The following is a 20,760-nucleotide window of genomic DNA, read 5'->3' on the forward strand; positions in this document are numbered from 1 at the left end:
AAGACCTGGCACTGTGGAATCGACCCGAAGACTCAAAGTAGACCTATCAACTTCTACTTCTCTTGGGAGCTTTTACCTGTAATACGAGGATTTGAACTTAAATAGTGGCAACTATTTATTCACAACCGATCCAAAAGAGTTACATGTTTGCACCCCTTACTGTCCTTCAAAGTAGTCACTAGCGTTGTGTAGAAACCGTTGTCAGCGATGTGGAAGGCGTAGTATACCGTTAGCAGAGCCTGTTTTGTTGATGGTGCGAATGGAGCGGTCTACTGCCTGTCGAATATCTGGGACAGCTCTGAAGCAAATGCCACGAAGTGGTTCCTTCATCTTCGGAATCAAGTCAAAGTTCTTGTCAAGGACGTAAGTCCGGGGAGTATGGTGGATTTTACAGTACTTCGCAGTCCCATCGACCGAACAGAGCAGCCACAGCTTGCGCTGTATGCGCCCGTGCATTGTCGTGCAAAATGATGGGTGGGTTGCGCAGAAAGTGTCGCCGCTTCTTTCGCAAAGCTGGTAGCAGGTGATGCTCCAGAAACGAACAGTAATACTGTGCATTGACGGTCTGCCGTGGAGGAACGTAATGAGTTAGGATAACACCATCACAGTCATACACGAGAATCACCAAAACTTTCACCATACTGGGGCGCTAACGCACTTTCGACTTTCGCGGCGAGCCATAATGACGCCATTCGTTGGACTGGCTTCTTGGCATTCGCTTCAGAACTATTCCAGAGATTCGACAGGCAGCAGACCGCTCCATTCGCAACAAACGGAACAGGATCTGCTAACGGTATTGTACGCCTTCCACATGACTGGCAACTGGTTCTACACAACGCTGGTGAATACTCTGAAGGACTGTAACAGGTGAAAACATGTAACTCTTTTGTAACGGTTGTGAATAAATAGTTGCCAATATTTAAGTTCCAACCCTCGGATATGAAATCTGTTTATTTTAACTGATTTTTGTAAGGTCATGAGGAGTGAAAAAACCTCCAAAAATCGAACTCAATGTTCGAGTTAGCACCATATCGTTAAATTTAAGGTTATCTCATTGTGATTAGTTATAAGCTCCCATAAATGTAATGTAGTATCAATTGATTTTATCCATTTTCGATTTCAGATAACTCCTTAGGGACTACACTGCACGTAGTGTGCATGCTTCAAACTCGCAGGGCCTTGATGAAACCGCAATTAAGGGCAACATTTTTTTCCTGGAAATCTAACATAAAGTTCAAGTTATGAGCAATCAAAATCCACAAACAGAACATTTGTAGGTCTTTTCACTGTCTCAAAAGATTTCCATACTTTGCCTATTTTTTGCTCATTTGAATGAGAAACTAGCCCTAAGTTCTCGTCGACGTGCCATTGGTGACGACAGCGAAATGACGAGAAGTAGGCTTCAGCGTTGGAAAAGAGCTTTCTTCGAGTGTTAGTCATTTGATTGTTTAGTTCCAGCTGCAGGGAGTTAGGTGGAATAAAATCCGCAAAATTGTATTTTGTTTGGAACTGCAGTAGAGGCTGGGTTAAATCGTAATTATAAATCGCAACGGACAGTTGTTTGGTCGCCGGAAGGACAATAAAGAAGCTGTTGTATTCCCACTTGGACTCTCTTTCAATTAAGAAAAAATAGAAGCATTCTGGTCTTAGCCCATCCACCTTTCGATACTTTTCTCAAAAAGCGATAAGAACTTGACTACTACTGATTCTAATTGTTTGAAAATCAGCCCAAAAATTATGTTCTAATCAGGTATCATACTACCATTTGGACACTACGAATAGTCAGTGCTGAAGGGTGAAAACTGCGGTGCAAGAACTCTATTTTTCGTGTTGTTTGTTTTAATGGGCTAGAAGCAGGTAAAGGCGAGTTATGCAGCAACAGCCGGCAGATCGGTTAGTCTCTATTTCTTCTTACACTATACAGAAGTATGTTGCCACTCCTGTCGTATTTAATCTGTTAAAGAATATGGAGCATTGTGCCTCATTGATACCGAAACTTGTAAAATACTTCCATCCTAGGGATTGTGCCAATTTTGTAATACGACAGACGTCCGACGTCGACAGTGAGAAATTACCATATAGACTAGACTGGGCAAGTCTTGCACCTGCAGATACACACATACCATCTAATACGGAACATCAAATGGTAAGAGGTACACCATTGTCCCAGCAGTGCTGTACCATTTTTATGCCATGTGTATGTTGCCCGTTTCTGACTGCATTTTTATCGAATTATTATTGATCTCCTCTTCCTTTCTCTGTAATGACGTAATATTTCAAGACAAAGCATATTTGAGGAACAAACATTACTCGTTGTTTAAACGAAAAAAATTACGAATTAGAATTCCGGTATCGGTTTAAATCTGTCAATTTTTCCCATCCCTAACCTCAATTCAACGCCGCGAGTCCACAGCCCCGACAGAGTTCGTGCCAGCTTCCTCGCAACGTGTCATTACATGGCCACGCCGGGGTGCTCGTCCTTACCAGTATCCAGAGAAACAGGCCGCGGTCCAAGGCATAAATCTCTGCACAAACCTTCGTCTTCCAGTGCTGGAAACTTCAGCAGAGCCATTGGCAGACTTGAATAGCTCACCAAGCAGAACTGTTTTTTATGTATCGACGCAACGGTCGGTTCGTAACGTCATCAGACTGTTATCTGAGATTGCGGGATCGCGCCGTCATATGCTATGAAACTTGTAATGGGGAAGAGTTAGCGCGTTTGGTTTATTCAGCACTATGGTCCACGACTTGTCTAATTTAAATCCTTTTTCTTCATATTTTCTGTTAAAATTCTTGTCGAGCTTATGAATTTCTATGGCTTCTCTGTGCACCTAACATGGTAATTATTGGATTTTACTAATACGATAGTGTGAGACAAAGGAATTTTGTGTTTAAGGTACGTATTAACGCTTCTTTTTGAAGTTTATATGCACATTTTGGTGCAAGAGAAGAGGATTTTAGTTTTTATGGATCACTGTTTGCTATGACTTCTCTAGGAACATCGCAGATATCTTTAAACAAGTCCTTTCCTTTCAGTGGGACAAATAATTCTACGAGCAAACCGATGGTGTGTCTGTGTGGAACCCACTTAGTACAGTTGTAGCGAATTTTTATGCAAAAAATATGAAGAAGCAACCCTTCATACGGCGAAGAAAAACCCTCATGTTTGTTTCGATACGAGAATGGTACATTTATTATATGGCCCCATGGAGGAAAATAACGCTCTGAATTTTTTCAATTTTGTGAATAATATTAAGTTCACCACGGAAACAGAGAAAGATGAAATTTTAATATTGAATGTACATGCACTTAGAAAGCATGACGGAACTGCAGTGCATAAAGTGTAGGGAAAGCCCACTCACACGGATAGATGCCTGCACAGAAATTCCAATCATCATCCCAGGCAGAAAATAGGAGTGATCAAATTGTTGATGGATCGGGTAAAAGGAATCTGTGAACCACAGTGCTGGAAAAATGTACTCGATCATTTAAGAACAGCCTTAGGTCAAAAATTATGCCTTGAACCACGGACAAATGACTATAAAACGAATATCAGCAATATCGCTAATGCCGTGTGTGAATACCTGCACTGTGTGAGTATCCACAACTGTTTCAGGGCAAACTGAATATGTACAAATATTAATGCGTCTGTCGTAAAGAGCATAGGACAATTCATTAATAAGAGTTCCCCTCTTTACACAGACATTTCCAGCCTACACAATGAGCTACTTTTCCAGGATACAGGCAGAGCAGTAATTAACATTTACACTTTCTCGTTTTGGAAATTCTCCTTGAGTAAAACATCTCTAACGTAGCACTCTTTTTCAATCGCAGATTAAAATCAGAAAATGAGATGTCGAAGTTGTAATATGCACATAAAACATATTTGTTAAATGAAAATCCGTATTTGTATATATTTAAGTAGTGTTATAAATTTTAATGTTACCATCAAAATTGATAATAGTTTTACAATACATAATTACTGAAAGTGATTGGTAATTAAATTATTCTGTCGAAATAAAACGCCTGTTTCATGTGTTTGAGGAGCTTGCGTTATGCGGCTAGGCTTAAGAAACTTGCCTACTGTGCAAGTGACGGTACTGAAATGAAATGCATAACTACAAAGCAAATGTGGAAGTGCAATCAGATTTTCTCTATTGTTGAAAGACATATACAATCAAGATTGTAAAAAGAACGAAGAAGAATTTTGTAGAAGAAAAACATTGTATTGTTGACATTCCTAATGATCCATAACTATGAAACAATGGACGCCATAGTGACTGATAATCTGAGCACAGAACATTTAGTCGACGTGCCGGTCTGCGACTATTGCAGATCTAAAGATATTATAAAACAGAACGAAAAAAGTAGTCATTATAAACATGAATGCGACGATAGACTGAAATAAAAATGGTAATAAAAAATTACGCTATTTTTCTTGTCTGAATGAGGACCACAAATACTCATTGTCCACAACTTTTCGGTCAAAGAATGTGAGAATCACTACATTCATTTACATCTGATCCGCCATTTACTGGCGTTTGATCGATGTACACATATACGAAGAATCATAGCAGGAAGAGTGCAGACGTCTACATCTGACTGAAGGAATGAAGGAAGACGAATTTTAAGTATCTCGTTTAGACGAGTGCCACAGTGCTTTTTATAATCTAGGATAATTACAGGCAACAAATTAACAGTGCATTGACAATACCAAGAAAGAAATATCAGAAGAAAAACTAACTTCATGAATTTGAATTTTTCGTATGCTAATATTACAACACGTTTGTTTGATTGACTTTGGTAAGTTCCAGATGTTACAAACTCAATATCACCAACTTCAGTATGCAAACATTCTCGGATTCACTTATAAGAATCAGTTTAATTTAACAACAAGTATATCCCCAGGGGAACTCCCTCAAATCATTTGCTTTAACTGGGAAAGTCTATACTGTATCATATTTCACATTTAAACTCCTAGATGCGGCAGAGGTTATTGGGACACTTCACTTCGTGCATAATTGACTAATATGAACTCGTTCATGTATCAGACCCAGTCGTAAAAAGTCTTGCGCTAAACTATGCGTGTAGAAGTTTATGACATTTAGTCCGTATCGTCTCAGATTGATCAAAATTAGTCAAACATGAAAGTAGGTGTCGCAGTGTTAACGTCTGAAGGTTCTACGATCTTTAGATTCCATCCACAGTTTTCGCAAGATTTCCCTCGGTTTTCAGATATATTCTAGTCAACCCTTCCAGAAAACACCGACGTGTTTGCCTCACTTCGATCCCAGGCGGATATATTTTTAAGGAATCCAAATATGCTACATCTGAAACACCAACTCTACCCTTCGGAGGAGAGGATGAAACTTACTATTATGATAAAAATGAATGCTGTGTATCACATTTCACTTTTCGTAGTCTTAGTTTTATTAGTTAGTATTTTGTAAATAAGTTGAACTGAATCTGATATTTTATCCAGCGTCACTCAATGAGATATGCAGAAAAATGTGACTCATATTTACGGTACTAAACGGAAATAAACAGAATGAAAAACCTTACTGAAATGAAGCGTGTCGAAATATTTTCTTCGCGTCTAGCCGTGGCTTGTTTGATGCTGTCAGCTGCAATGATTAGTGCAAATATCTGTTCTATCGTGTTCTCAGAAGCCTAATTCATATTTATTGTGGATAAGGCAGTAGATGAAAACATATTCGAATGTTTTACACACTGTTGACAATTTACTGACTGGCAATTTGTTTCACGCTGAGTTTGGGTTATTATTCTTGGGTGCTGGTCGAACTGACCTAAGTTTATACCCAGTAGGATGCGTACCGCTAATGAAAGCGAAATTGATGAGTCCATAAGACCTACAACAATAACTTCAGATATGTTACTATCATGGACACTCTGTCCAGCGCCTACCACCGCAGAAAGTTTCTCATGATGGCTTTCTGTATTGTGGATGTGAAAACATATTTGAAGCAAAACTCATCTGTTCTGGTAGTACAGTGTTGTGGCTGATACAACTCGAGAGCTGACTCGATCGAGAACTCGTTTAATTCGTCTGCAAGCGTTTCAAAAACAGAATCACACATTCCTCTGTCAAACTGAGTAGTTTTTTTTTTCACTCTTATTTGATTCGGCTCGCTGTATACTACAGAAACAGTGAATCTCACTCTGGTATTGCGCATGTTTACTTCCCTTTGTTTCTCAGATTTCTGTACATTTCATTGTGCTGTCAGATCGGCCATTCAGCAGAAGTCAACGAAGCATTCCCAGGGCGACATTGGCCTCGTCACGTGTGGAGAACGCGCCTGTGGCGTCATGCTGCCGTTAAAAAATAGCTTTCTTGGGCTGGGAACATATCTTGCACTTTGAACAAATCCACACTGTTCGTAATAACTCAAACTTGTACCACTCCGTGACCCCGTATGTCACCCAGCGTATCAGTACAACCACACTAAGCGTTGGTGCCTACTATTAACACTTTCACTTTCATGTCTTGCTGTGCAGCCGGGAGCTGTGGTTGCTTGTCCTACGCTCGCATGCGTTTGTTTGACGCGAGTGTGATCCCCAATGAGTGACTGGCCTATCGCCACTTATTTATGCTTTCATATCTATTTGGTGGCACCTAAAGATTAAGCTTTGTGCTTGTAAACTGGTCGTGAAATAAATTTAGAAAATTACTAGCAACTGAGGCGAATTCTCATTCTGCAAATATGTTCCTCATTTGTGGATGTTCGCCTGATCAAATGTTTTGTACTTTCACATTAGGTCACAAACCAAATTAAGATCAGTTACGGTACACGGCATTAAACTACACTATCTACGAAACATAATACAACACCGGTTCATGACTCCATTACCTGACACCATCGTGAAAATTCCCTTCTTCTTCGTAGAAGCTCTAGCAACGCTGTGCAGTGCCATCGTATACGCAGATATCTGCTCCGAGCCGTGGACGACCAAGAGGCTCCTGTTCCACAAATCTAACAAACCACACAGTGAAAGCTCATACTACCGACCTATTTGCCTTATTTCCGTCTGAGAAATGGACCTCTATGCAGTTCTCAGCACATTCAAAAATTGAGAAACTCATCTATGCCTCGCTAACATCTAGTGTAGCTTCTGTCCAAAATACTCCACAGAGTATTCACAAACGGATAAAAATGCTGTCCCTACCGAGGCTGGATTCCGGCGTAATTTCTTAAAGACAGACATGTGACGTGAGCTTCGAATCAATGAAGTTCCTTTCTGAAACATCACCCATCAACCATACACAGTACTGCTTCCAGCAGACAACAGCTGACACAGGAATGCCACCACGAGTCCCAGTTAGTTCCACGTCCACGATGGAAGTACCTGTTTGTGGAGGCTCCGAGGCAGACCAATACATCCAGTACGCATTGGTTCAAATGGCTCTGAGCACTATGGGAATTAACATCTGAGGTCATCAGTCCACTAGAACTTAGAACTACTTAAACCTAACTAACCTAATGACATTACACACATCCATGCCCGAGGCAGGATTCGAACCTGCGACCGCAGCAAGCACGCGGTTCGAGACGCCAGTGCGCATTAGGCATCGACATATGGACGTACCACCTGGTGTGATTGGGCGCATAACACGATCACCTCTTGTTGCATAGCCAATAATTTGGACAGCAGGATTTACATTTCTAACGTCTTAACGCCGTTGACTGTGAGCTGTCTCTGAGATCTCCGTGGCCTTCTTCAACAAGATAGCGCAAGAGTGTTTTCTGTGCTGTCCTAACCAATGTCGATACATAGGGTGTTTGACCATTGCCATAGCTAGCGATTTCTCACCCTATGAAAACGTCATGAATTGTCGAGAAACTGGCACCTGACCACTCGCCAACGACTGAGGTTGATGATCTATGGCTCAGAGTTAAAGCACCAAGGAGTGTCGTGCTCGTGTGTGTCATCCGGTCTCTGTTCGACTCTGTGCCTAGGCAGGTTAGAGGCAATGTTGCTGCCAGCGGTGTAATAAATGTTGCACACTGTGTACGTACAAATGTATTGATTACTCTTTCTTACTATGGGGTTATGCACAATGTAAACAGACCATTAACATTAATTTGAACATCTGTCAGACGTCCAAATAGCCATGTTTTGCAGTACCGCTGCGAGGCGTGCTGGGAGAAGGAAGACAGTTCTGGAAGGTAGCGGCAGAGCTGTGGAGCCGTGCCGACGCCAGTGCTGTGACCAGCATCGTTCAGTCTCGCGGCTGAGGATCCGTGGCGTGAACTGCCATGTCGAGGTGGCCCCACAGATTCTCGGCTCGATTTAAATCCGGGGCGTCTCGTAGCCAGGGGCCAGGTTAGCCGAACGCGCTAATGCGCTGTTTCCTGGACTCGGGTAGGCGCGCCGGTCCCGGATCGAATCCGCCCGGCGAGGGCCGGTCTGCCGGCCAGCCTCTATGTGGTTTTTAGGCGGTTTTCCACATCCCTCTAGGTGAATACCGGGTTGGTCCCCACGTCCCGCCTCAGTTACACGGCTCGCAAGACATCTGAACACTTTCGCACTATTCTATGGATTACACTGATCGCAGACAGTTGGGGTACACTAATTCCTTCCCGGAGGGTACGGGATGGCGGCAGGAAGGGCATCCGGCCACCCCTTCAACTAACATTTCCACATCCGATTAACCATGCCGACCCTGCGTATCCGCGGGGAAAACGGCAAAAGCGAAAGAAGAAGGAAAGAAAGTCCTGTAGCCAGGGCAGTGGGGTAATATAATACTGGTGCTCTTCAAACCGTGCACATACACTTCGAGCTGTGTGACACGTTGGGTTGTCCTGCTGGTAGATACCACTGTGCCAAGGAGAAATTTGCGTGCAGGGTTGAACATGGTCCCCAATGATAGATGCGTGCTTGTATTGATCCATTGTGCCTTCCAGAATAACGACGTCAGACAGGGAATGGCATCTGCTCTGGAAACTTCCGGCGATCGTTGCTGGTTGCCTGCTTTCAGACGTTTCACGCCACACATGCCAAAGGTCATCTGTCGGACGAAGCGTAATGCGTGATTCATCTGAAAAGGCCTCCTGTTGCGACTAACGTCATGTTGCTGTAGTGGCGTACAAATCCCAGCTTTCGTCGTCGTAGACAGCACTCAGCATGGGGGAAAGAAAGAGGCCCTGAACGGTCGTTGAGAAGACATTGTTGGTAGCCCCTCGGTTCATCTGAGTGGTCAATTACTCAGCAGTTGCACGTCTCTTCGCTCGCACACATCTCCGCAGCCATTGCTTTCTCCTGTTCTCTATGTCCCGTGGTGCACCGCAGTCGCCTCGCCGTCGATTTTGGATAATGCCATTTTGCCATCCACGTTATGCTTTAACCACGGTGGCCTGAAAGCCGATGATGATCATGCCCTAAAGGGTTTCAGAGAAATCGCTCCGCTTCCGGATTAAGGCAATGACTACAGTGTTTTCCGCATCCCCCGACACTCTTTATACAGGTTGTTTCCGTAAGAGCGTGCAGAAATTTAAGAGGACAGAGAGCATGCTCCACTGAACAGTCTGAGGTAGGGAATCTGAGGTCGGAAAAGCCAGCTGAAGGACATAATAGAAATTAAATCACGTTACTGTATACTTTTTTATTTACGTTAGTTACAGTTAACTACAAATATCATCACTGACACAATGAATGTACCATTTGTACTGTATCTTACAAAATGTGCTGAAACTGACCGCTATTAAACTCAGTGCAAGCACAACATCAGCGAACAATATTATGCCGCTCCTTGACAGATGTCCCTGGTGAGTTTCGAATCACATCACAGGCAGCTACAATTCTGGCAACTAATTCCATCTCCGTATCCAGTGCGGCCACATACACAAATGACTTTAGACACGTCATTAAGAGGATTCAGGTAAGGATGACCTTCGCAGGCCATGGAATAGGACCTTTCCTTCCAATCGGGCTATCAGGAAATTATTGAAATGGCTGCGGACATTCACACTGAAATGGGGCCGTGCACCGTTATGTTGTATCCATGTCCTCGCACGAACCACCAAGGTTTCGTTCTTCAACAATTCAGGTAGAACTTTTTTGCAAGAACCTCAAACACAGGGAGACTTCCTACTAATCAGGCTCGTCCTCCTTGTTTCCTTGCAGGAAGAATGTGTATGTAAATAAACAGCACTGATATGCCTGGGCTAGCAGGACAGAGCGGATTAAGTTGTGGAAAGGGGCCAAATTACGTTGCTGTCAGTTGCACTCAACATACACACTTTATTTATCAAATGGTTCAAATGGCTCTGAGCACTATGGGACTTAACTTCTAAGGTCATCAGTCCCCTAGAACTTAGAACTACTTAAACCTAACTAACCTAAGGACATCACACACATTCATGCCCGAGGCAGGATTCGAACCTGCGACCGTAGCGGTCACGCGGTTCCAGACTGTAGCGCCTTTAACCGCTTGGCCACACGGCCAGCCTTTATTTGTCAACACACAATATTACAACAAGGATGCAAAACACTCAAAAATTTAATCGACCTCCTTCGATTAACTTTAGATCGGCTGAAGAGCACACTCAAAATCCAAGACACAAGGCCTAAACAAAATTAAAATACAAGATTCTGAAGGCCACACATCAACCAAATAACTAAAACAAAAACAGGGAAATCACTATGTAATACACAAGGAACGGCGCTAAGAAGTTTCCGAAGGTCAGCCTGGGATTGTAACACTACTGCCCGTTTAGGTGAGACAGACAGCCTGTCCAACGAATTCTTAACCTGAAGGGAACCTAACCAACAGACAGCCGCCCGACCAATCAACAATATCAGTTCCGCTCCACGCAACCAGCAAAACGACCACAAGATTTCAATACAATGACACAAAATATTGGCGCCCACAACGACCAACAACACCTTAGCTATCGTACTACACGCCGCGCTGGACATCAACAACACGAGGAGGAAAATGCACTGCTGAAAATTACGTCAGCGACCAGCACAGGTAACTGGAACGTCAACGGTCACAAGGCAGCAGATACCGCGGGTCAACTTCAATAACAGGGAATAAATTAAGTTAAACTCTACAGGAAGACGGCTGGAATCTTAGCCGACTTGAATACACACATGTTGTTGTTCTCGGGAATGTCCCAAAAGCGCCAGCCAGGATCAAACGAAGAAATGCAAATAGTTGAGGCTCGATAGTAGGTCAAGTGAGGACTCAACGTTCATTCCAAGATCGGTGGGCGGCGAACTTCGTAGCACTCGCAAGCAGCACCTCACACTCCAACCGCGCATGCACACCGCCAGCGCCCCGGCCAGAGTACGCGGGACGGAGACTTCCTCGCTGCTCCACGCCAACTGACCGACTGGCCAGGCCCGGAAACGGCGAAAGGACCAAATATACGTCGGCCGATGAGACGACCAACCGATCGACCAACCAGCGGTCGCCCGATCCAATCTCCCTCCGTTGGACAGTTCATGTGTATATGACGGTAGTATCTGTTCCCGAAAGAACAGTTACCGTGGATGACCATGCAGCTTTTTCTAGAAATGAAATGATAATTAAATGTACACCCTAGCTGCAAACAGGCGTTGATGTACTTCATTGGGGACATATTGAAAATGTGTGCCCCGACCGGGACTCGAACCCGGGATCTCCTGCTTACATGGCAGACGCTCTATCCATCTGAGCCACCGCGGGCACAGAGGATAGTGCGTCTGCAGGGACTTATCCCTTGCACGCTCCCCGTGAGATTCACATTCCCAACATGGCCACACCACTACATTCGTAGTGCGCCTAATAAAATGGTTCAAATGGCTCTGAGCACTATGGGACTCAACTGCTGTGGTCATAAGTCCCCTAGAACTTAGAACTACTTAAACCTAACTAAACTAAGGACAGCACAAAACACCCAGTCACCACGAGGCAGAGAAAATCCCTGACCGCCCCGGGAATCGAACCCGGGAACCCGGGCGTGGGAAGCGAGAACGCTACCGCACGACCACGAGATGCGGGCAGTGCGCCTAATAGATGTTCGCCCATCATACTCATTACTCGTGGCAGATTAATCTACCAAGTCCCGTACGAGTTCGGGCATAGCGTGTGCTATGCGTACGCGACTTGGTAGATTAATCTGCCACGAGTAATGAATATGATGGGCAAACATCTATTAGGCGCACTACGAATGTAGTGGTGTGGACTTGTTGGGAATGTGGATCTCACGGGCAGCGTGCAAGGGATAAGTCCCTGTAGACGCACTATCCTATGTGCCCACGGTGGCTCAGATGGATAGAGCGTCTGCCATGTAAGCAGGAGATCCCGGTTTCGAGTCCCGGTCGGGGCACACATTTTCAACATGTCCCCAACGAAATACATCAACGCCTGTTTGCAGCTAGGGTGTCCACTTAATTATCATTTCAGTTCATGTGTGTCGCCAGCGGTCGGCGAGCACTGGCTGTCCGCGCCTCAAGAAAATGTTCAAATGTGTGTGAAATCTTATGGGACTTAACCGCTAAGGTCATCAGTCCCTAAGCTTACACACTACTTAACCTAAATTAACCTAAGGACAAACACACACACACCCATGCCCGAGGGAGGACTCGAACCTCCGCCGGGACCAGCCGTACAGTCCATGACTGCAGCGCCATAGACCGCTGGGCTAATCCAGCGCGGCGTCCGCGCCACAGCGACGCTCCGTCCCCGACTTCACTGCAGCTGCGGCCCGACTGCACTGCTGGTCCGTCTCCCAGACACACGACGACCCGGAGATACTATCGGTCGCTCGAGGGATGCTACGACAGTTCACTTAACAACACGCGCTGCTGCCGCCGCTCACGGGGAAGTAAGCCAGGAAGTTAGAGACGCCAGTAAACGGAATAAGAAAACGAGGCGGTAGTAACCTAATAGAAGATGACAAACTACAAATGGCATGAACACGAGCCGTGCACAGCTGAAGCACGGTACGTATAAGCTTGTACCCATTTTAGTTGTAAATAAGTTGGAAAACAGTAATCCTAGACAAAGCGGTAGACAAATTTACTTCCATATCTCCTTAAGTTCGCTTCTCCGATACCAGGTTCCCTACCACAAATTGTTCAGTGGAGCATTCTTTATGTCCTGTTACAGTTTTTGCACGCTCCTACGGAAACACCCTGCATACCCTCCACTGTTAGTGCTGCCACCTGCCATCTGCGAGCTATTATTGCATACTGACGTCGAAAATACGTTGTGGTCACATTAATGTGACTCCAACGTGTATAACATTTCGTCGTTTGCAATACTACCTGACATTTGCAGTTTTAATGCCTAGCAATCTAAAATGTGATTAGTCTACAGTCTTTAGTGATGATGATGAAGTCCCATACTCCGAAGAGCGTAGGGAGACTCGCACCGCCGACTAGGGAAGGTTGTACGTAGGCTGTTTAGGTTTTTATGCTGATAACGCCACGTAGCACTCTGTATGAAAATCACCGACTGTGCTGTGTGCAGTCTGAGGCTGGTCGGCATTGTTGCAATATTTGCTATTGTAGTGTTGGGCAGTTGGCTGTTAACAGGACGTAGCGTTACGCAGTTGGAGGTGAGCAGCCAGTAGTGGTGGATGTGGAGAGAGAGATGGCGGAGTTTTGAGAGCGGATGATCTGGACGTGTGTCCATCAGAGAGAGTAAATTTGTAATACTGGATGTCATGAACTGACATATATATTATGACTTTAGAACACTATTAAGGTAAATACATTGTTTGTTCTCTATCAAAATCTTTCATTTGCTAACTATGCCTATCAGTAGTTAGTGACTTCAGTAGTTAGAATCAATTATTTAGCTGGCAGTAGTGGCGCTCGCTGCATTGCAGTAGTTCGAGTAACGAAGATTTTTGTGAGGTAAGTGATTCATGAAAGGTATAGGTTATTGTTAGTCAGGGCCATTCTTTTGTAGGGATTATTAAAAAGTCAGATTGCGTTGCGCTAAAAATATTGTGTGTCAGTTTAGTAATTATCAGAATAAGTAAAGAGAGAAATGTCTGAGTACGTTCAGTTTTGCTCAGCTGTTTGAAAATCAAATAACGTAAGGGGTTTACCAGCACAATCATTCATAAATTTTTCCAAGGGGACGTTTCAAGGTCATAGCGGAGGTGGTTTGCAATTCTCTTCCTCCGACCATAATGGGGATGAATGATGATGATGAAGGCAACACAACAACACCCAGTCATCTCGAGGCAGGGAAAATCCCTGACCCCGCCGGGAATCGAACCCGGGACCCCGTGCGCAGGAAGCGACAACGCAGTACTCAACTATGATTAGGATTACAGCGTTTCACAATAGACACAGTAATTTGTAGAATGTGCGTGAATACGTAATTGACGTATGAGCTATAAGCCAGTTCACGAATTGGTGAAAGTGGTTATTAAACGTGTGGACTTAAGTTTACCGTTATGAAAGCGGTGAAGTGGCGAGCCGGCGCCGTGGCAGGCTTACCCAGGACGTGTACGGAGTCGGTGTTCTGCAGCGGGTTGTCGGACAGGTCCAGCCGCTGCAGCTCGGCCAGCGCCTGCAGCCCGGCCGGCACGTCCTGCAGCGAGTTGTGGTGCAGCACCAGCGAGCGGAGCCGCGGCACCAGCCCAAAGTCCGCTGCCAACACAACAGCACCACGGTCACCACACACTGCATCGCGTCCCACAGGGCAGCCGTGCCACAGCTGTAGGCCGGCGCTACGACTTCACAGCTTCGGTAACAATCTGTACTCAGGCGATTATGTTAAATTAGCCAATGGCAAAAGCAGTTCAATGCATAACTGCGATAGCAACCAGAGCCAAAAAATGAGACGGTAGAAACGAAAGTAACGCCTTCCCAGCACTTTGAGCATATTCTGCCTCAATCTACACATCTGGAATGTGACGTCATTGACTGTATCCAGAATGAGATTTTCACTCTGCAGTGGAGTGTGCGCCGATATGAAACGACGAGGTATTGGCAGATGTGAAGCTGTGAGGACGGGGCGTGAGTCGTGTTTGGGTAGCTCAGTTGGTAGAACACTAGCCTGCGAAAGGCAAAGGTTGGTTCAAATGGCCTTAGCACTATGGGACTCAACATCTGAGGTCATCAGTCCCCTAGAACTTAGATCTACTTAAACCTAACTAACCTAAGGACATCACACAACACCCAGTCATCACGAGGTAGAGGAAATCCCTGACCCCACCGGGAATCGAACCCGGGAACCGAAAGGCAAAGGTCTCGAGTTCGAGTCTCGGTCCGGCACACAGTTTTAATCTGCCAGGAAGTTTCATCATTGACTGTATCTGATCAAAAAGGATGTACACGCTTATTAGTGGACATCTTTTGACTGCTTGAACTCTGCCGACGGACTTCCCATGTGGCCGTCCGTAGTGGCCGTGCGGTTAAAGGCGCTGCAGTCTGGAACCGCAAGACCGCTCCGGTCGCAGGTTCGAATCCTGCCTCGGGCATGGATGTTTGTGATGTCCTTAGGTTAGTTAGGTTTAACTAGTTCTGAGTTCTAGGGGACTAATGACCTCAGAGGTTGAGTCCCATAGTGCTCAGAGCCATTTGAACCATTTGAACTTCCCATGTGGCGTACGAATGTCTGCGAACAAATTCTGTAGACACTTTTTTCTTCTTCAAAACATTCTAGAGACTGTCTTGAATACTTGATTTAGAGATGTTAGTTCGTTGCCCCATCACTCGCACTGGGTAGTCTAGTTGTGGCACCCTGTTGCGGCAAACCTGTCAAAAAGTGGCGACAACGCGACACCAATACTCGTAAATTATTACTTATTATGTATTATAAATTGTATAAGTCTAGTAAGTAGCAAATATAGATCAGGAACCAACAGTGATTTTAAAAAAATGGAAAGAGGAAAACGGGTTATGACAATACAATGAACATATTAATAACGGAAATATATTCGTGAAAAGAAACTGCGATAATTGTCAACATCTGCATGTAAAAATTTTTCGATCAATTTTCGTATAATTTTTTGTAGAAGAAATCATGATCGCCTTTCTTTGTGAGCATTGACTTCCTGCGATTAACGTTTCATAACTGGGACTCACAGTCACGTAAAAATTTTTGAATTGATGTTTACGCCAGTGACTTTTAAACTTTTTATTTCCACTATTGCAATTTCAGCCTTAGGCTATTATCAAGTACAGATGTTTTGGCTTTAACCCATGTCAACTTTATACACGCCGACACATTTATGTTTCGCTGTTGCTAGTGATGGTGGAACAAACATGTGTATGTACATACTGTGCTGTTTTACGATATATGGACATGTGTGCTCGCACTACTTAGCAGCGTCACGAATGTATACAACAGCAATTAACAACGACATATAAACGTGTCAGCGTGTATAAAGTTGACATGGTTTAAAGCCAAAACATCTGCACTTGATAATGCCTTAACCCCGAAATTGCAACACTGGAAATAAAAAGCTTAGCAGTCACTGGCGTAAACATGATGTCTTTCAAAAATCTTCCTGCGATGCTCTTGGCAGGAGAAGTTATTGGTGTGCGCAGGCCCTCCTGCCTGTTGTCACTTGAGTTCTCGATCACGGACTTCAGACGCGCGAACGATGTGAACGCCAAACGTCGAGAATGTACTGATTGCTGTGTAGATCTTTTAGGCTATCATAACATCATATTACCTAATGTTTTCCATAATAGTTAATTCTCTTATTTATGAGACCTTGCTATTTGAGTATTTTTGGAACCTTATAGCTTTTACAAATTTTTATTTTTCGTATTCACAACTAGTGAGCTCAGATCTCCAGTTATGTTAAAGTTATATTTGTGTTAAGTAACTATTTTATTAATTTGAAGTTGGGGCCATAACACTGTTTTCCTTTTAAAATTTTTTGAGTCAATCTCATTGCTTTAATACAATTGAATAATGGGTGTAGATCACCGCCATCTGCAAATACTAATTATTCATTATGTTGTTAGCAGTGCTCTGTTCTAATTAACGTGGTGAAAATAAATTTTTGTGTCCTCAGATGCATTCAGTATTCCACCTCAGCAGCCCATGTGCCCTGCTAACCAATCCTATACCTCTCCAGTTGGTAGAAACTATTTATTCACAGAATTTCACTATTCCACCTTGGGCCGTGTGGTAGCTTTCAAGTGGAGTACTGCGAAAATTGTGCACTGCATTACTGACAACTTGAGCACAAACAGTTGTTTGACGTTAGTTATGGATAAGGTGACAACAATGTTGACAAGATTATGACATATGTACAGATAACATATACAAGGTAAACATATATATCTATATGGATTTATACAAGTTGACAATAGCCATATGGCCAAAATTGTAATATGGGACTTTATGAATAAATACTTTTTAAACAGGTGGCCATGATATCATTAGTAGCAGTGTCTCAATCGATTACGATTTTCTAAATTTATTTATTACTTCATTCGATTTGCGTCCTCCTAGCGGTGCTACTAGGACCACCCTTATGCGAATGGTGTGAAACTTGAACGTACATCATCTTTCACATGCAGAAACACGCTTAACATCTTTCATTAATGTCACAGAACTCCTACATGGTGTCGCGATTTTTAGGACGACAGTCCTGCTGGGTTCTGTTGTATATGTTTATTTTTCCTTTGGTCGCTAACACGGTCAGTGAATTGTTACATATATTAATTTGCCCATCTAGAACTGTCTTAGTCATTGCAAACCCCTTTGTATGTGGGATTTTTTAAAAATATTACAGTGTTGCAGCTGTTTATTCCAACGATATTTTACGTTGTTTAATGTTTGCTATTTCATGCCCAGACTTCATTACATGCTCAAGAATGGTTGACTGACTATTTTAATAGTTCCTGCTTCATGGCATGGATAGGGACTGCGACTGCTGTGTTCGGATGTGGGCTGAGTTGGCATCCCTTCGCTCCCAGCATCAGGCAGTGTTGGCTTCGGTCACACAGCTTGAGGCTGTTGCCAATGGGCATCACTGTGGGAGTCCAGATGGAGGTTTGGCGGGGACGACCAGCTTGTCCCACGCATCCCCCGATCGGACTACTGCTGTGGCTGCCTGGGATACTGCCCACATTGAGGCTGACCCCTCACCCGTGGTAGAGTGGGAGGTCGTCTCGAGGTGCGGCAGGGGGCAAAAGAAATTCCGGAGGGCTGAATGGAAGGCCTCTCCAGTTTGTCTGACGAACCGGTTTCAGGCTCTGTTTCCGGCTGATACTGATCTTCGGCCGGACATGACTGCTTGTCCTGTTCCAGAGGTTGCCCCTCAGTCTGCAAGATCCAGGCGGTCGCAGAGGGTGGGCTTACTGGTAGTTGGGAGCTCCAACGTCAGGCGCGTAATGGGGCCCCTTACGGATATGGCAGTAAGAGAGGGGAAGAAATCCAATGTGCACTCCGTGTAGATGCCGGGGGGCGTCATTCAAGATGTGAAAAGGGTCCTTCCGGATGCCATGAAGGGTACAGGGTGCACCCATCTGCAGGTGGTCGCTCATGTCGGCACCAATGATGTGTGTCGCTATGGATCAGAGGAAATCCTGTCTGGCTTCCGGCGGCTATCTGATTTGTTGAAGACTGCCAGTCTCGCTAGTTGGATGAAAGCAGAGCTCACCATCTGCAGCATCGTCGACAGAACTGACTGCGGACCTTTGGTACAGAGCCGAGTGGAGGGTCTGAATCAGAGGCTGAGACGGTTCTGCGACGGTGGGGCTGCAGATTCCTCGACTTGCGCCATAGGGTGCTGGGGTTTCGGGTTCCGCTGGATAGGTCAGGAGTTCACTACACACAGCAGGCGGCTACACGGGTAGCAGGGGTTGTGTGGCGTGGACTGGGCGGTTTTTTAGGTTAGATGGCCTTGGGGAAGTACAGAAAGGGCAACAGTCTCAAAGGGTGCAGGGCAAAGTCAGGACATGCGGGGACCAAGCAGAAATCGGTATTGTAATTGTAAACTGTCCAGGCTGCGTTTGTAAAGTACCGGAACCTCAAGCGCTGATAGAGAGCACCGAAGCTTAAACCGTTATAGGTTCGGAAAGCTGGCTGAAGCCAGAGATAAGTTCTACCGAAATTTTTGCAAAGGCACAGACGGTGTTTGGAAAGGATAGATTGCATGCAACCGGTGGTGGAGTGTTCGTCGCTGTTAGTAGTAGTTTATCCTGTAGTGAAGTAGAAGTGGATAGTTCCTGTGAATTATTGTGGGTGGAGGTTACACTCAACAACCGAGCTAGGTTAATAATTGGCTCCCTTTACTGACCTCCCGACTCAGCAGCATTAGTGGCAGAACAACTGAGAGAAAATCTGGAATATATTTCACATAAATTTTCTCAGCATGTTATAGTCTTAGGTGGAGTTTTCAATTTACCAGATATAGACTGGGACACTCAGACGTTTAGGACGGGTGGTAGGGACAGAGCATCGAGTGACATTATACTAAGTGCACTATCCGAAAATTACCTCGAGCAATTAAACAGAGGACCGAATCTTGGAGATAACATCTTGGATCTACTGATAACGAACAGACCCGAACTTTTCGACTCTGTAAGCGCACAACAGGGAATCACTGATCATAAGGCTGTTGCAGCATCCCTGAATATGGAAGTAAATAGGAATATAAAAAAAGGGAGGAAGGTTTATCTTTTTAACAAGAGTAATAGGAGGCAGATTTCAGGCTACCTAACAGATCAAAACGAAAATTTCTGTTCCGACACTGAAAATGTTGACTGTTTATGGAAAAAGTTCAAGGCAATCGTTTTAGACAGGTACGTGCCGAGTAAAACTGTGAGGAACGGGAAAAACCCACCGTGGTTCAACAACAAAGTTAGGAAACTACTGCGAAAGCAAAGAGAGCTTCACTGCAAGTTTAAACGCAGCCAAATCCTGTCAGACAAACAGAAGCTAAATGATGTCAAAGTTAGCGTAAGGAGGGCCATGCGTGAAGCGTTCAGTGATTTCGAAAGTAAAATTCTATGTACCGACTTGACAGAAAATCCTAGGAAGTTCTGGTCTTACGTTAAATCAGTAAGTGGCTCGAAACAGCATATCCAGACACTCTGGGATAATGATGGCATTGAAACAGAGGATGACACGCGTAATGCTGAAATAATAAACACCTTTTTCCAAAGCTGTTTCGCAAAGGAAGACCGCACTGCACTTCCTTCTCTAAATCCTCGAACAAACGAAAAAAATGGCTGACATCGAAATAAGTGTCCAAGGAATAGAAAAGCAACTAAAATCACTCAACAGAGGAATGTCCACTGGACCTGACGGGATACCAATTCGATTCTACACAGAGTACGCGAAAAAACTTGCCCCCCTTCTAACAGTCGTGTACCGCAACTCTCTAGAGGAACGGGAAGTTGCAAATGATTGGAAAAGAGCACTGGTGGTCCCAGTCCTTAAGAAGGGTCGTCGAGCAGATGCGCAAAACTATAGACTTGTATCTGACATCGAGCTGTTGTAGAATTTTAGAACATGTTTTTTGCTCGCGGATCATGCAGTTTCTGGAAACCCAGAATCTACTTTGTAGGAATCAATATGGATTCCGGAAACAGCGATCGTGTGAGACCCAACTCGCTTTATTTGTTCATGAGTCCCAGAAAATATTAGATACAGACTCCCAGGTAGATGCCATTTTCCTTGACTTCCGGAAGGCGTTCGATACAGTTCCGCACTGTCGCCTGATATACAAAGTGAGAACCTACGGAATATCAGACCAGCTGTGTGGCTGGATTAAAGAGTTTTTAGAAAACAGAACACAGCATGTTGTTCTCAATGGAGAGACG

At 44.4% G+C, this 20,760-nt stretch overlaps 1 protein-coding gene and 1 non-coding gene across 2 annotated transcripts in view; both read right to left on the reverse strand.

Moving 5' to 3' along the window:
- The window catches only part of LOC126176603 (toll-like receptor 2), a 400,052-nt gene that overhangs the window by 149,631 nt on the left and 229,661 nt on the right, over positions 1–20,760 (reverse strand). The window contains exon 6 of the mRNA XM_049923763.1: positions 14,464–14,616. Within this exon, the coding sequence (XP_049779720.1) occupies positions 14,464–14,616 (153 nt within the window). The remainder of the gene's footprint in view (positions 1–14,463; positions 14,617–20,760) is intronic.
- Trnat-ugu (transfer RNA threonine (anticodon UGU)) lies at positions 11,619–11,693 on the reverse strand. Its single transcript has one exon. It is a non-coding gene; the product is annotated as a tRNA-Thr (tRNA).

This window comes from Schistocerca cancellata, chromosome 3 (assembly GCF_023864275.1).
Source record: "Schistocerca cancellata isolate TAMUIC-IGC-003103 chromosome 3, iqSchCanc2.1, whole genome shotgun sequence".
In the NCBI taxonomy this organism is placed as follows: Eukaryota; Metazoa; Arthropoda; class Insecta; order Orthoptera; family Acrididae; genus Schistocerca; species Schistocerca cancellata.